Source organism: Amphibalanus amphitrite, unplaced genomic scaffold (assembly GCF_019059575.1).
Source record: "Amphibalanus amphitrite isolate SeventyFive unplaced genomic scaffold, NRLGWU_Aamphi_draft 000012F_arrow, whole genome shotgun sequence".
Lineage (NCBI taxonomy): Eukaryota > Metazoa > Arthropoda > Thecostraca > Balanomorpha > Balanidae > Amphibalanus > Amphibalanus amphitrite.
Genome location: NW_024881508.1, coordinates 1,677,553 through 1,693,394, shown reverse-complemented (window position 1 = coordinate 1,693,394; position 15,842 = coordinate 1,677,553). Strand labels below are relative to the sequence as shown.

The 15,842-nt window shown below is 49.4% G+C and overlaps 2 protein-coding genes across 6 annotated transcripts; both read left to right on the top strand.

The window, feature by feature from the left end:
* The first annotated feature begins 1,354 nt into the window (after positions 1-1,354).
* On the top strand, positions 1,355-6,463 carry LOC122383337 (degenerin del-1-like). The gene is made up of 2 exons (XM_043369650.1): positions 1,355-1,663; positions 4,631-6,463. The coding sequence occupies exons 1-2, from the start codon at positions 1,417-1,419 to the stop codon at positions 5,872-5,874; spliced, it is 1,491 nt and encodes a 496-aa protein (XP_043225585.1). The 5' UTR covers positions 1,355-1,416; the 3' UTR covers positions 5,875-6,463.
* A 3,849-nt stretch (positions 6,464-10,312) lies between these two features.
* On the top strand, positions 10,313-15,779 carry LOC122383298 (replication factor C subunit 5-like). Of its 5 annotated transcripts, none has more exons than XM_043369597.1 (8): positions 10,313-10,335; positions 11,549-11,689; positions 12,031-12,158; positions 12,639-12,801; positions 13,266-13,425; positions 13,835-14,046; positions 14,445-14,522; positions 15,266-15,779. In XM_043369597.1, exons 2-8 carry the CDS (start codon positions 11,590-11,592, stop codon positions 15,436-15,438), a joined length of 1,014 nt encoding a protein of 337 aa, XP_043225532.1. In that variant the 5' UTR covers positions 10,313-10,335; positions 11,549-11,589; the 3' UTR covers positions 15,439-15,779. The 5 variants fall into 5 exon arrangements, with proteins under 5 accessions (XP_043225532.1, XP_043225524.1, XP_043225541.1 ...); XM_043369589.1 differs by lacking the exon at positions 10,313-10,335 and adding an exon at positions 10,342-10,381; XM_043369606.1 differs by lacking the exon at positions 10,313-10,335 and adding an exon at positions 10,357-10,534.
* Positions 15,780-15,842: the final 63 nt, after the last annotated feature.

Sequence of the window (15,842 nt, the reverse complement as noted above, 5' to 3'; positions counted from 1 at the left end):
AGGATGTAATAAGGACACGGATAGCTACAAATTGTACGCCCTGGATTTTTTTTCTCTCAATACCTAGATATCGATACAGCATCAAGAGTAGTCACTTACGGGGTAAAAGGGATGGGGCTACCCAGCTAAGAGACCGCAGATGTATGTTCAGTCTGTCTTAAAAGTACCGCGCAAAGTGACGGTGGATCCATCAAGCCTGACCGAGGAAGGGCCTGCTATAATTTGAAAGTCACCGAACCAATTGACCTGGGGAATGGACGAGGATGTCCATTGCTTCGGTGACTCAGATTTAGCAGTCCTTCCTCGGTCAGGCTCGATGGATCCACCGTTACTTTGCGCGGTACTTTTAAGACAGACTGTACCTATTGGCCTAGAGGTTGCTGAGATATAAGTCTATTAACATGCCGGGCCGGGCCGGACCGCTCATACTGAAATTTCCCGTTTTATTGAAAAGACTCGCTTCGCACTTCGTACTCGCTCGTAATTATTTATGTTCGCATCGCTTCAGGTCCTGTAGTTTTTCTCTTGTTGATAAACAAATTACTGTAGACCATGCAGCAAACTGATTTATAGCTTAGAATTGTAGGGCCTGACTTGATGTTACTTACAAGGATATTCCAAATGCCAATCCTAAAATACAGCTGAAAACTGTCTCGGTGCATGCGTGTCAATCCGTAATATTTAGTAAAGTAATCTTGCGTCAATCCAGCAGGCACTAAGAAACTGCGCCGCCAAGCCTGCCTGCGCCGCGGCACAGCCTACCTTCAGGCGTAGAGCTGCTGCCATCTATCGGCCGTCGACGGCAGCTCGGACACTACAGAGATAAATACAGCTAAAACGAAAGCTCTGTGTTAAAAGATGTGTTGATCTTCGAAGATTTTGAGGTGGGATAAGTCTGGAGACCGTCCTTTGATGTTGAATATTTTGATCTTACGGTGTTACATGTGATGTCACACACGAATGCGCAATACCCGCCAAAGGCTGAGGAGGGAGGACACCGGCCACCCCTCACTGCGGTTTTCCGAATATGTCCATCGCAAGTTTTTTATTGTCTTATGAATAATCTCTATATAATCGTTTCCCTGGTGCATGAAAAATTGACCATCCACATGATTTAATGAGTTTTCAACCAATCTTCTGTCTTCAGGTTCAGTTAACTATTGAGCAATAGAAGCATGCTTCCGCCCAATGACATCGTGTTTTGATAGAGTCTGATGAAGAGGGTATCATTACGCCGTGCTGGCAAACACCACAGTAGCCTTCTGTAAGTAATGCCCCGCTCCCCAGTCCCTCCCACGCCGCCCCCGCGGCGGCGGTGGTCAACAGCGCGTTCAGCGCGGTGTGGCCCGCGCCAGTCGGGGGCGGCGGTGGCGGCAGGCCGGGCGGCTCCGGCTCCGGCTCCGAGCGTCGGCGGCCATGGGACCGGACGGCGAGGCCGGGCCGCACTCCGGCTCCACCGTCATCTCGATCGTGCTGCCCGACCGGACCGGTGGCCCGGCCGGGCCCGAGAAGGCCGCGCTCGGCCCCCTCTCCGGGGACGGGGTGAAGATGTTCCGGGAGAGGGCCGACCACCGGTGGACGGGCACCGAGCGGCGGCCCAGGTCGGCCGGCATCACCGTCGACCAGCTCAGCATCACCGGCATGGCGCTCGTCTTCAACCCGGGTGAGCAGCGGCCTCAAAATGCGGACTAATAGCCATTTGTAGCTTGAAGGCTGAGAATGATTTTTGTTTTTACATGTTAGGCTTAAAAACACATAAAAATGAAAAGGTTAAGTTACCCAGTACTCTTAACTTCTATGAACATTGAACATGCCGTGAAAAAAAAAACGCCAACATGGGTCCAAAGCTCGTGTATTCGATACGCAGTTCCCACATCGCCTAGAGGTTTCTGCTAATATCCTGAACTGTATTGGCTGCGGCTTTATTGCCTACATTTTCGAGACCATTTTTATTGTTTCGATTCATACACTTTTATGTTTCTAACATTTAACTGTTGAATCGTTATTTTTCAAACACACAAACCAATTTATAACTCCGTTCAAACAATAATGGGACGGTATCCATGACGGATCTATTAGCCGTTTTCACGACGGTCATCTGGTACACATTTGGTGCACATCTGGTACAGATTAGGTGCAGATTTGGTCAAATCAGGTTCAGTGTGTTTCTTAGCAGTTATCAGCTAGGGATTTACTAATTGCTTATATGCCTGCTTTGTCATATTATCAGATGGCATCATCGATTAAAACACTGAAATAAGGCCGCGTTCGATGTGTCCTCGGACGAAGAACATTCTGCGCAGAATATTCTATTTTGCGTTCGATGAAGCACACAGTCGGACGACGAGACCGGCCATTTTGTGCGCCACTTACACAATGTGCGTCAGTTTCGAAAAAGGCCCAAGTTAACGTTTCCATAGACACCGAGCACAAATGTCAACAACTTCTGCAAACAGCTGCCGCGCCGCTTTTGAAATACGCGCCATCATTGCCTGTCTGCCCACCGTAGTACGCTCAAAAGATTCTGCGCGGACGGCAAAGATTCTACGTGACGTCGCGTAGAATCTTTGCCGTCCGCGCGACATCGAACGGCATTTTGGGCCCGGACGGCATAGAATCTTCGTCGTCCGGGAGACATCGAACGCGGGGTAAATTCATAAAATGAAGATATTTGCTGTAAAAGAAATTAGGTGCAGATTTGGTCAAATCAGGTGCATTCGCCAGATAGCCCGTCGTGAAAACGGCCATTATATACTATCATCTTTATATCCTTGCCCATGGAATGACGTACGTCTAACGTCATTTGTACTTTCATTAACGTTTAGGTAGTGTCTAGGTATCAATGAGCACAAATTGTGTCCTGAAAGATTTAACAGCGGTAGTTCAGCCAAATGGAGCAAAATGGCAAGTAACGCTCTCGCAATTCCGATGCCGTTACTGAGCGTATCAATGTCGTAAAACCGATGCCATCGCTTTGATTAAACCCTGCTGCTTCAGTGTCGCGACGTGACGACCGCTAACACTTCTACAATACCGACAGAATGAGCGCTATTGGTTCGACATTTGTATTAGAACCTATTTATAAGCATGTGTATAAAGACATTCTTTTGAAGAGGTGCTGATAATCGCATAGGAGAGGCGTGCAAGCCTGCCGATAGGATGAACTGGCCGCAGCAACTATGCGATAGATAGCTAACAAAATGAGTAAAACATATTATATGCCTGATTTTTAATTACTTGTCATACCTTCGGCAAAGTACACTGGTTACACTGGTACACTGTAGACTGGTTAATACCTATAATAAGTTTGCTTTCGTTGGATATGTGCTTCCGTTGGAAACCCCGTCTAGCATGCCTGCCTGCTAGGGTGTAGGTAGGTATGGTTTTAAACGGGATCTGATACTGGAGCAACTGAATTAGATGGTTTGTATGCTACGAGTATAAGTATATACGAGTATACTTGTATAAGAGTCATGAGAGCAAATTTCGAAAATCGTCCTTCATTCGATACTCATGATGATTTTACCTGTAGGTAGACAAAATGTTCAGGATGGTAACACGCGGTAACCTAGCCGGGGCCGGCTTGGTGACTTGACTGGTGCATGTTCAGGGCGGTTTTTCTGGAAATAGAAGGCTCGCGCTGCCAAGTGCGTGGCCGTGGCGCTTATCTAGCTGGGTTCATATATTCACCGACGGTGACATTGCGGCACAGTCTATGTACTATCCAGCGAATGTTTTACGTTAGGTTCTCAGAATCCCCGCAAATGGGTCGCCCTTTTGTGGTAAAGTGGCCTCGGTGGGATGATAATTGGCGATGAAAAGGCTACGAGATGCGAGTGGGGCTTAGCTCGATTTAAATTACATGTAATGTCGCTAATAATAACTGATCTTTAACATTTGTAACAAATAAATGCAACTAAGCCGATAAATCTACTAAGCCGGTCCCGTAGCTCAGTTGGTTAGAGCGTTGGACTCCGCGTGGTGAGAGCACGCGTTCCCGGTTATAACAGTCCGGGTTCGAAGCGCGACGGGCGCTCGACATTTATGGGCCTCCTGACAGGTATGGTTGCGGTTGGTGGCAGGCCGCAGCCAGGCGAAGTCAGCGAGGGGACCGGCCGTGCGCGGCTTTGTGCGCACGTTAAACTTTGGACTCCAAATTCTGCCATAGAATCGGAATTGCGCGATCGGAGGGTAGAGGGCAGGGTCATCGCAACAAGCTTCGCTTAGCGGTGGCTCTGTCCTTGTGAATCCTTCCCATCAAAAGTTCGGACAAATTTTTATAAAAAAAATCTAGACGGCTAAACATTCAACAAAAAATGTAATACCTGTAGAGTTTCTAAAAATTTCAATTTGCTCGCTACTTATTATTCCCACGCCACACACTTGCAACAAGAAATATTCGTGAGAAGGGAAATCTAGAGATTTCAAGGTAATCGTGTGCTGAGTTGTTGACAATAATTCCCAACAAACAATACCGCTCGCGATGAGATACCTCGGCTCATTTTTACGCCATCCAATGCTTACATCGTACGTAAGAATGTCAGGACGTTATTAACTTATTATAAGCTTGTCGGGACGCCTGTGTCCAGCTGACGTCCCTCCATTCGTCCCCCCCCCCCTCCCCCGACAGCGGCGTTCTGGCTGCGGCGCGCCATCTGGCTGACCATCATCGTCTGCCTGCTGGTGTGGCTGTGCGTCCAGCTGCGCCTGTGCGTGCTGCGCCTCACCGAGGGCGGCACCGTGCGCACCTGGTCCCGCCGCACCGTCACGGACATCCCGCTGCCGGCCGTCACCGTCTGCCACGGCAACCGGTTCAAGAAGAGCGTCGTACTGCGCCACCAGCCGGCCGGGGCGGCCAGCTGGCCCAGCTGGCACCGGCTCGGCTACCAGACACTCAACTGGAGCTCGTTCGACGGACTCGACCAGTTCTACGCGGAGGCCTCGTACGGCTGGGACGACATGGTGTTCTTTTGCATGGTGAACGGGAGCAACTGCACCGACGTTGGGACGCTTGCCTCCGCACCGACCCTTCTCAACGGCCAGTGCACCACCTTCAACACCAACGTCACGGTCACCAGGCGGCTGGTCAGCGCTCAGCTCATGCTGGGGTTTCATGAGCTTGAGCCGCTGGACGAATTTGAGCACAACGGCTGGCACGTATACCTTCATCCACAGGACGTGCACTTCAACGACTTTCTCTTCCTCTCGGGGCTGACCGCCTCGGTGAAGGTCTTCGGGAACCGGCTGCACGAGGTGAAGGTATTCCGGCGTGTCACGGAGGCCCTTCCCAACGGCGAGGGCAAGGGGTGCAGCACTAAGCGCGACGCGTTGTACGCCCAACAGCAGTGCCTGGGCTCCTGCATGATGGAGAGTATGACAGCGGGCGCGCCGCCGTCGGCCGACCAGGGGCCACCCTGCTCTGTGCCCTGGGTGCCCCGGACCGCGTACCCACCCGACACGACCTCGTGTGCCACGATGGAGGAGCTCAGCGCCGCCTCCATGGACACGCACCAGGGCGTGGACGAGACAGCGTTCCTGTCGTGGACGGCCGAGTGCCTGTGCGCACCGCCCTGCCGCGCCGACCAGTACCAGCTGGAGGAGCACGAAAAGTGGCACGCGGAGGAGACCAGCATCTACCTGTCGTTCCCGGAGGCGCGCAACGCCACCATCGGAGCCGTGATGTTGAGGCTCTCTGACGTCGAGGAGCTCGTGGCCGAGCGCGAGGCGTACTCGGCGGACGCGTTCATCTCCGACGTCGGCGGCAACCTGGGCCTCATGCTCGGCGGATCGCTGCTCACCTTCGTCGAGATCGTCGACTGCGTCATCGCCTCCTGCCTGTCGCGTCGAGATAAGAGAGCCAGAGTCATGTCCTAAATGAGGTCAACAGGAGAGAGCAAGAGTCATGTCCCGAATACCTTCAGCAGAAGGGAATCATAGTCATGTCCCAGAGAGAGTCATGGGTCATGTCCTGACTCCTGAATGCCGTCGGGGCTGCGCAGTTTCACTGAGCAGGACTCTAACGGAAGCTTGCGGAATCCGAATAATTGAAATCTTGAAAATACGAAACGGAAAGAAGTAATGTGATCGGCAAGCATATCCGAAACGCTAAGATATCTTATAGACAAGTTGGACTTGCTACCCAGCCCCGGCTTTCGGTCTGCGCCTTATCGGCTGTCAAAATGAATAATACAACGTAATGTAATGTGATAAAGTGACGCTTCCAACTGTGATGAAAGTTGTGTATGTGTGCAGTATTTACATATATGCACATCGCACATTTGGCCAGCTTTTGTGCACCTCCTGTCGTGTCTGCACGTAAAAAGAACCTGCAGTAGGTTACATCATTATGTCATGTAGTAGTTATTTGAAGAGATCTCGCAGGTGATTAAGATCTGCTCCAGCAACACATTTTTTTCGTGTGCTTTAAAATACATATGTGGCCTATTTCGGCACTTGATTCTTTGACGCTTCGTTTTCTTGTTTTATTTCGCTGTTTCCTTACTTTATATGTGAATCTGCAGGGCTCTTTCTCTCGCAGATCATCGCCATTCAGCGCTGTCGCTATGTGGCGATTCTGTTAATTCCTCTTTGGTAAACATGGCGAATTATGGTGCAATTACAGAGGACAAATGCATCTCTGTGTTCGTTAATCGTTTGTAAATACGTACGTATGTCTATAGGAATTGGCATGCACTCCTCACCGGCCGTATTTTGACCGCAGTGACGATTTTTCTGCTCGGAAAAAGTTGGATAGACTGTTATCTTTATTGGCGTTTTCGGATATTATATATTTTTATATGACGTCAACATCAATTTGTCATGGATGATAAATATTTGGGTATTTTCAAATCCGGCTCTCCTCGTGATTCATGCACCCACAGCGTGGAAGCTCTTGTACCGCTCTGGGCCAAGGAACGGTATAGACAAAGGGAAACGACTGTCGGGTCAGCGAGTCGGAGCACAGTTCTCGCAGGAGGGTTTTCCCGTTAAGAGGATGCATCCGTTAGCGCTTCATTGTTTTGGCGTCATTGTATATTTGCGAAGTCGTCAACTCCGTTTCTGTCCATCATGTAGCAGGATCCGCCCGCCGTTCCTTCGTGAATGTAAACGTTTATCAAACGACACATTTTCACAATAAACGAGGTCCGGCATTAGATGAACAAAATAACTACATGTTGGTATAAAAAGTGGCGACTACGGCAGTCGGCAACGAAGGAGATTACCTATCGAGCTATTGTTATTAGTGGTCAAATGTATGATTCACTTAAGCGACTTCCTATGTTTACATTCAGCTCAACTCTAGATGCAGGGCGGATGTCTACCGTTGCTCAATGGCTGAACCAAACATCACAGCCTGCGTGTGGCTCTCAGGAGTCTATTTTTAGCCGCATCCTGCCCGACCGACGCAGTGCCGGCGACGGCGAGACCAGCGGCAAACGTGGAGCTGCGTAGGTACTTGTTTTCTACGACTTACGAGGCAGAGAGTATTCGTGCGCAGCACCAGTCATCTAACTCGACACACTTCTCGCGCACGCGATTATATCAGCCCTTTCAAAAGGGTGACCTCAGGTGACCTGGGTGACCTTGAGGACTCAATTTAAACCCTCCGCCAATTTCAGTCATATATTGGGATTTGGGTAGATCAAGAGTAGCACGTCGAAAACATCACGCACCAGTTGATATTGGAATTTCATCAACCGTTTCAAATATGGTGACCTCAAGGTTGGTTACCTCGAGGGTCAACTCAAAGTGTTCGCCTATGTCAGCAATCCTATCACTTACCCGAGGTTACAATATCCGAAACGGCTGATGAAAACTCATGCGGCAGATCGAATGGCGGCAATTTCGCCTGGCTCGGTCCCGTGCTGCTGAGTTAGGGTGCAATAGGCAAAAACGTTAACTTGACCCCTCAAGCTCACTTAGGGTCACCGTATTTGAAACAACTGAGGAAATCGCATACGGCGATTTTTCAAGAATGACTGAACCGATTGTGCTCAAATTTGGCACACCGTTAGAGACCGGGTTTGTAGGGTACCGTGCGCGAGTCAGTGAGAAGTACAATACTCCTCGCGGGTATTCACGTTCCTGGCTCGCCACTATGATGCTCGCTCGTTCGTCGCCCCAAGGCCAAAAGAATAAAGAGGTCCAACTGCTATAAAATAAACCGTATGATTGTATGAATTATGATCCAAATTTTGGTGGCTATACTTTCTGTGGTAACCCGCGTACCTGCGGGGTCCCGGCCCAACTTCGCAACTATTAGGTACGGGGGATATCTGCCCCCCCCCCCCCGTCGGCCTATAAGATCTCGAAAACGAAGCAAGAAGCGGAACGACATGGGACGCAGGCGGACAAGGTCTAGGTAGGTACAATTCTTACGAGCACGTAATGAGATAATTCGCACGGCTGCGCCTCTTTTCTGTATAGGACGTTATTTGAGAAAAAAGTTGAACTTTGATGACTTCATGCAGACGACCTTCATATGACATATCATCAAATGGCAAACAGTGCATTAGGTAGTTAGACAGAGTTAGTCGTGAATGGTGTCATTCGCGCTAAAATTAGATAATACGAGTATTTGTGAAAAATAAGGGACAGGCAGGATCCCCTAAACTTATTATGGGCCGGAGAGGCAAATTAATTTAATAAAGGTTTTCCCGCTATTTACGAAAGAGATCAAGGGGGAGGGGGGGGGCGAATGACCGCCCCGCGCAGGTGCGCGGAACACAGTCAGTCGCATAGACTACAGAGTTGCTTAGCTCAGTGATCATAGACAGATAATTGTAGGCATTTTCGGTGTTCAGGCACCGTAAACCTCCTCCCTAGCGCGCCTGGGCAGGGAATGCTTGGTTTTGGGGCCGAAACAGATGGCGCCCCGTGCTTGGACGGTGGATTTGCGGTTATACCGGCAGGGCTGCCGAGTCTGAGTCTGGATCTGAGTCGGTCTGAGTCGACAGCTGTACTTGTGACCGGAGTTCGAGTCGGAGTCGGCTATTTTGGAAACCGGAGCCGGAGTCGGGGTCGGAGTTGGAGTGGGTTGGAGTCGACAATTCGCCCGGAGTCGGAGTCGGAGTCGGAGTCGAAGTTGGTTTTTGAAAGCCAGAACCAGAGTTGGTGTCACCAAAAATGCATCCACTCCGCAGCCCTGGCTGCTGATTACCGAACCGAACACCCACACGGGTCACGGGCCACACCCACAAACTAATTGCGGTTCTCTACATATAGTAGGACCTAGGTATGGAGCTGCTGATGAAGCACAAGAATTCGCGGCGCCATCAGTGGCGGCGGAAGGTATTCTAGGATAGGGGTGCAAACGATATTGAAGCGCCTCTTCCCGCTGGGCGCCCCTTACCATATACACGGTTGTAGTAACACAAACAGTGAAGAGACGTTTGATAATGTGTTGTACCTGTTAACACGTTCAGAATTACAGTTTTTATGTAACGAGAAATAGTTAGGTACATTCCATAGCGTAAATGTAACCTTCATAATGTTCGTTTAGAAACAACCCCATCACCATATCATAAGATTCTCCGAATAAGGCATATCGAAAAGAGTTCCACGGTTCCAATACCTTCGTGTGGACTAGTGAATAAGGCGCCGAATCCATAACACTCAACAATCCATAACTTCGTCCCACACACAGGCGCCGCGCCCCTCTTCCGCATGGCGCGCTTCTCGAGTGGCTGCGCCCTCCTAGCCTTTATCGCCTGGCAAGAATATATTCGACAGGGTCGGCAGCATCTGCATTTGTTCCAGATAAGGATGCCCTCCACTCTTCAGCATATCAAAAGATACTTTTCCCACGTCATTGCCACCCTCTTCGTGTCACAAGTGCCTTTATCAGTTGCGGTGTCGCACTGCTCAGCTTTATGGCTGCCGCACCTCTTAACTTCCTGCCTCCTCTACAGATTTTCGAGGCGCCCCTTTCCATAACTTTAGGGTGCAGCTGCCCCCCTTGCCCCCCTGCTTCCGCCGCCACTGGGCGCCATTTGCCGTTGCCGTTTGCAACATTACTGAAAAGCACAGACAGTGTAGGCCTACATATACAAACATCCCTCGCATTTTTACCATGCCCCACCTATGGCTTCAATAGCGATTAGCGGAAACGACAAGTTAGCTCTGCAAGATTACCAATATCATTTGATTTCACAAAATTCCAAAATTACATAATAATAAATTGTACGTTGTTATCCAAATGTCCTTCAAGTTGAAGTGATGCTAATTTTGCCACAAGCTTGTTTCTGCAAAATTAGCAGTGGAATAGCGTCTGTTTTGGCGCCATGGTTGTTCAAACGTCTACATATGTAGCGCAGTAGTGACATTCACATTCACGTACGAAATAACCAATATAGAGAGTAATTTTCATCGTCATTTCGCGGTAAATTCATCTTAGGTTGATCTTAGGCGTGAAGGCCTTGGCCCTTGATCGTTAAATACTCGTCCCTTCTTAATCTTAAATAGATGAGCTTGTGATGGTTTGGTAAAATCCATTGAAATCATTCACGCACTGACTGCTGATGTCTAGGACTAGGTGTGGTTTTTAGACTTATTCAATCTCAAACTTAATTGCATTTATGGCCTTGTTTCAAAAGATGTCAGATGCAATCCATTGCAATTGTTTTGTTTTAAGGTTTAAGTAGGTAATAAATAGCATACTATTTACACGATAATGAAATGATAACAGTTGTGGCTCATGCTATGTGTTTGTCCGTACATTGCTTGCATTTTAAGAAATGCCTATTGAATATCATGCTCTTGATGGTCTGCCCACTTATTTCAGTTTGCATAGGCTAATTGCCTTTCTGATTCCGTGCTTCTTGGCACTTGAAAGTTGAAAAATATTTTATAATCTATATGCTCAAAGTTAATAAAATTGACAGTCATGAAACATTAAAACAAGATTTTTTAATTGAAGACTGACCGGTTAATGTGTAGATGAGGTACTGTGAAGATAAAAACATAATCTAACCTGACCTAACCTTACCTGCTGGCTATTGACCTACAACCTTGAACCTACCAACCTATAAACTATAAACCTACAACCTACCTTAAACCTAAACATAAAAACAACAACCTACCAATCTACAACCTGCCAATTTACCAACCAGACTTCAGCTGACTAATCTGGTTAAATATATCACATATAATGTGGAAAGGCTTTTCAACATCAAATTGTGCTGCAGTGCTTCCTCTTGCTGCCAAAAAGAAAGATTGAGTTTCTTTGATGGTGACATCAACTGATTGTCAATGGTATCTTTCTCTTGATCATTATGAAGTGAGCTAAATGATTCAGTTCTATTGAGTATCTTTCATATCCACTTTTCACCTCTTACCCTGGTGTCTGGGCTCCATTTATCACTATCTAGGGATGCCACACATAGCAGTGAATAGTGATCTATGAAGCTATGAACACTTAATAGTGATGGTAGAATTAAGAATGCAGTCACCAACCAGTAACCACAGGCTGCTCCTGGGTGTTCTACAAACTGAATTGCATAAGCTATTACATTGATAAAGATGACCCATAGAGTATATTTTTTACCAGGTTTGATCTGCTCAAAGTTGTCCTTTTTCTGAGATTCTGCAATGGTTCAAGAGGAGAAGACTGACAATCTGCCCTGGGTGGAAAAGTACAGGCCTAAGCAGCTGTCAGACCTGATATCACATGAGGAGATCATCAAGACAAGTAAGGACAACTATGAATCTGAGGCACCACATAGTCAAAACATGCATCAATAAATCATATTTATTCATATGGTAGACCGTTTTTTCATTTTCATTCCATTTGTTCCATTTTTTTTGACAGATATAGATATCACAAATCATTGCCTTTTTTCTTAAAGGAAGCAGCTCAGTCAAATATGTTTTATTTCTGTGTAGTCTAGCATCCCTTTTTTGGACTGTTCGTTTATCATCTTTTTTACTGATAGCTTGTACTTCTCTCATGGAAGTTCTCTCAACAAAAAGCATAACCAAAACAAGCTCCCTCAATCTGTTCGATGTCGACTGACGTTCTTGTGCGGCTAGTCGGCCGATTTATGAAGGAGGATGCGCTCCCGCACCTGCTGTTCTACGGACCGCCGGGAACGGGCAAAACTTCTACAATCCTGGCCTGCGCCAAACAGCTGTACAAGCCCAGCGAGTTCCAGGCCATGGTGAGTACTGGGTGGTGTGCCAGGAATTCGGAATATTGGTGCCTCTTGATTGTTCATGGAATATTTTCAATGTTTTCTTTTTTCTTGGTCACCGATCCTCCGTGGATAATGTTTTTGAGTTGCGATAAATAACGGACGATTTTCTGTTACTTTTCGATCTGAAATATTGCATCAATTACGACATAATATGCCATAGGAATATTCCACGACATTCAAGGCATTCCGTAATTACCCTCGCAAGTGTATCCATTTGTGTGATTTATCACGATAGTTGCCTTGAAGCTTTCTGAGGACGCTGCGTTGCTACTAGCTGTTGTCAACACTGTGCTCTCTTTAACACCATTGCCCATCGTGTCTTCCTGCTGACCTAACCCTAACTCTGCTGGTCCCAAACCGTCTCTCCCTGTCACGTGCTCAGATCCTAGAACTGACACCAATTGTCACCGCTGGACGCTGAGCTAAGCCCTGTCACGCGCTCAGGTCCTGGAGCTGAACGCCTCCGACGACCGAGGTATCGGTGCCGTGCGGAACCAGATCCAGAGCTTCGCCAGCACGCGCACCATCTTCAACCGCGGCTTCAAGCTCATCATCCTGGACGAGGCTGACGCGATGACCAAGGACGCGCAGAACGCCCTGCGACGCAGTCAGTGTCGCGAGGGGTAGTGGTGGGGGTGGGGGGTTGTGGGTGTGTGTGTGTGTGGGGGGGGGGGTCAGCGGGGGATGAGGGCAGGTGAAGGGAGAGGGAGTCAGCCAGGGATGGCGAGAAGGAGTTTTGCCATGGGGAGGGGAGGGGAGGCTGGAGAGGGTCTGCAAAACGGTGAGACGAGTGATGCTAAGGGTGTTCGATGATTGTTTGTTGGAAGTGGTGTCAGTGTCATTGATGACGAAAAATGTGTCATGAACACATCTATAAATCTGTTTCATTTTTGTCGCCGTTTTCGTTAATATTTCAGTGCTTTATCGATAACTTTTTCGATTGTGTCTGAAAAGATATTCGTTCCCCTCACTCAGTTATTATTATTATTTTTTGTTTGTTTGTTGGAGAATGGGAATATGAGGTCTGAGCCCCTGGTTCTACCTCACTTGCGCTTAACCATCTGCCGCCAGTTATTGAGAAGTACACAGATAACGTGCGTTTCTGTCTGATCTGCAACTACCTGAGCAAGATCATCCCGGCCATCCAGTCGCGCTGCACTCGCTTTCGGTTCGGCCCCCTGGCGACGGAGCAGGTGGCGCCGCGACTCGACCACGTGGTCAAACAGGAGGGGTGAGTGCAGGGGTCACGTGGTCAAACAGGAGGGGAGAGGGTGAGTGCAGGGGTCACGTGGCGATTGGTTAAACAGCAGAGTGTATATGCAGCCTACTGTTATCCCACTGCATGGCCCACCCTATATCATGTAGCCCACTCTTTCGCAGCTCCCCGAGGCTGCCTTGTTTCACATGCGCAGTGTGGATCTGTCGCGTGATGAGCGTTAGGCTGAGTAGGCGGCCGAACCCCACTAATCCCCAGTGTAGCTCATGATTGGCCCACTCCCCCACCTCGTGGTTTGTGGCTGGACGGAAGAAATTCAGGCGCTGCTCATGCCTTACTGTTCGATCTCCCTCCCCACAGCGTGGACCTGTCGCCGGACGGGCGGCAGGCGCTGCTCATATCTTACTGCCCCCCTCCCCCACAGCGTGGACCTGTCGCCGGACGGGCGGCAGGCGCTGCTCGACCTGGCCGGCGGCGACATGCGGCGCGTGCTCAATATCCTCCAGGCCACGGCGATCGCGTTCGGCTCCGTCACGGAGGACAATGTATACACGTGTATCGGCCACCCGCACTCGTCCGACATCACGGCCATTGTCAACTGGATGCTGAACGAGGACATGGCCACTGCGCTACGCAGTACGTTAGGGAAGCCGGCCAGGGTGAGGCTAGAAGTTTCGGAACGAGGTTTAGCTGAGGTCGGACGCCAGAGGCAGGCTATAGGCTGACGACTATCGCGGGTTTGTGTCGCTGCGGGCCCCGAGGATGTTAGCGATACCTTTGATTCAGCTCTGAACTATGAGGTACGGTCGCCTGCCGGGTTCGACTTTGAGTTATTTGTCATTAGGCTGAGCTGATTTCAGCCACCGTTATTGTTGCCTGGGAATGCTATTCTAGAAGCACCGATGATTAAAAACTAAATCAAGTAAACATTGCACATTTGTCGCAGTTGCTGTACAGTGCGGTGGTCTGCTATGGTATCGTAGACCGTCTCTTGATCGTCACATTCTGACACCGTCCCTCCTCCCCTCCGGCAGAGATCGTAGAGCTGAAAACGCACAAAGGCCTGGCGCTGCAGGACGTACTCACAGAGGTTCACAAACTCGTCCACCGCAGTGAGTACTGTGCCCCTCAGGGGTTCACAAACTGATCTATTACAGCACCCCCTAGGGCCTAGAGGTTCACTAAGTGGTCCGCTACGTATTTCCTCACCGGTTCACAAACTGCTTCAGTATCGCACCCCTCACAGAATTTCATATCCTGTCCTACAGCAGTCCGAGTGCGCAGCTTTTCGCCGTATGCCACAGGGGTTGAGCCATCTGTAATCTATATCCGAGGCTAGCGTCATCTACCCCGGCAGAACGAACTGCCGCGCCGACGTGATCCGATCATTTCCTTTCGGGGAGCTGTGAAGAGAAAACACGCATTCTTCGTGTTTAGTTGCGCTGCACTCCCTCCCATTCTTTCACGCATTCGGTTACTGAGTCGCGAACTACAGCTAAATATGCACGGTTTTGTGGCACCCTTTCATCTTCTGTGCACTTTCGAGACAAGCCCAAGTCACCACTACCTTTACCTTCCAGAACAAGGACGGCCGAGTTCCAATTCTGCATGCATTTCGGCACCGTGCTTTGAAGTTCCTCTGTCGAACCGCTGTTCCCCTTCAGTACACCCTCTGCCGTCACCCTCAGTTGACTTTCCGTACCTCAATTGACCTGCCATCAGCCGCCAAATGTGACGTGCTATACCATCAGGCGTCCTGTACCTCATTTAGTTGACCTTCCGTCTCCCCAGTCAGTTGAACTGCCGTCGGGAGCCATGTGTGACCTCAGTTGACCTTCTCCCCCCCCCCCGTCAGTTGACCTGCCGTCGACGGCCAAATGTGACGTGCTGTACCGTCTGGGGGAGATCGAGCACCACCTGAGCCGCGGAGCTACCGAGAGCCTCCAGCTGGCCGCCCTGGTCGCCGCCTTCCAGATCGCCAAACACCAGGTGGCGGAGGAGGCCGGCAGGCAGGCGGCCACCGCGTGACGTCATAGGGACACACAGTGACGTCACATCACCCGTCAGATCTGCCGCCGAGTGACGTCATCGGCGGATGACTGATGGCTACCCGGTAACGTCAGCCGGATTATACTGGAGAGGTGTATGACGTCATACATCCCGTCTGATGACGTCAGCATGCATAAGGACGGTATTCATCATAGTGTCCTTACGGAGGAATCTGTTGCTAGCCCGGCTGCCTTGGCGGCACATTGCCGGGCGGAGTATTGTGATTACTGATTAGTATACCATCGGAGTACCCAACTGCGTATTTCACAGGTCTGTTGGCACTTGAGTGCGGTGTCGTAATAAAGGTGCTTTTGTAAAAACGATGTATTTAAGCGCCTTGACCTAATTTGATCATGTTGTTGTACATTCGTGCATCCAAAACA

Excerpts from the sequence above, each read along its gene's own strand:
- LOC122383337 (XM_043369650.1), top strand. The coding sequence starts at position 1,417 with ATGGGACCGGACGGCGAGGCCGGGCCGCACTCCGGCTCCACCGTCATC. Across the intron at positions 1,664-4,630 it reads GGCGCTCGTCTTCAACCCGG|CGGCGTTCTGGCTGCGGCGC; the intron begins GTGAGCAGCGGC and ends CTCCCCCGACAG.
- LOC122383298 (XM_043369597.1), top strand. The coding sequence starts at position 11,590 with ATGGTTCAAGAGGAGAAGACTGACAATCTGCCCTGGGTGGAAAAGTAC. Across the intron at positions 11,690-12,030 it reads TGAGGAGATCATCAAGACAA|TCGGCCGATTTATGAAGGAG; the intron begins GTAAGGACAACT and ends TTGTGCGGCTAG. Across the intron at positions 14,523-15,265 it reads TCACAAACTCGTCCACCGCA|TTGACCTGCCGTCGACGGCC; the intron begins GTGAGTACTGTG and ends CCCCCCCGTCAG.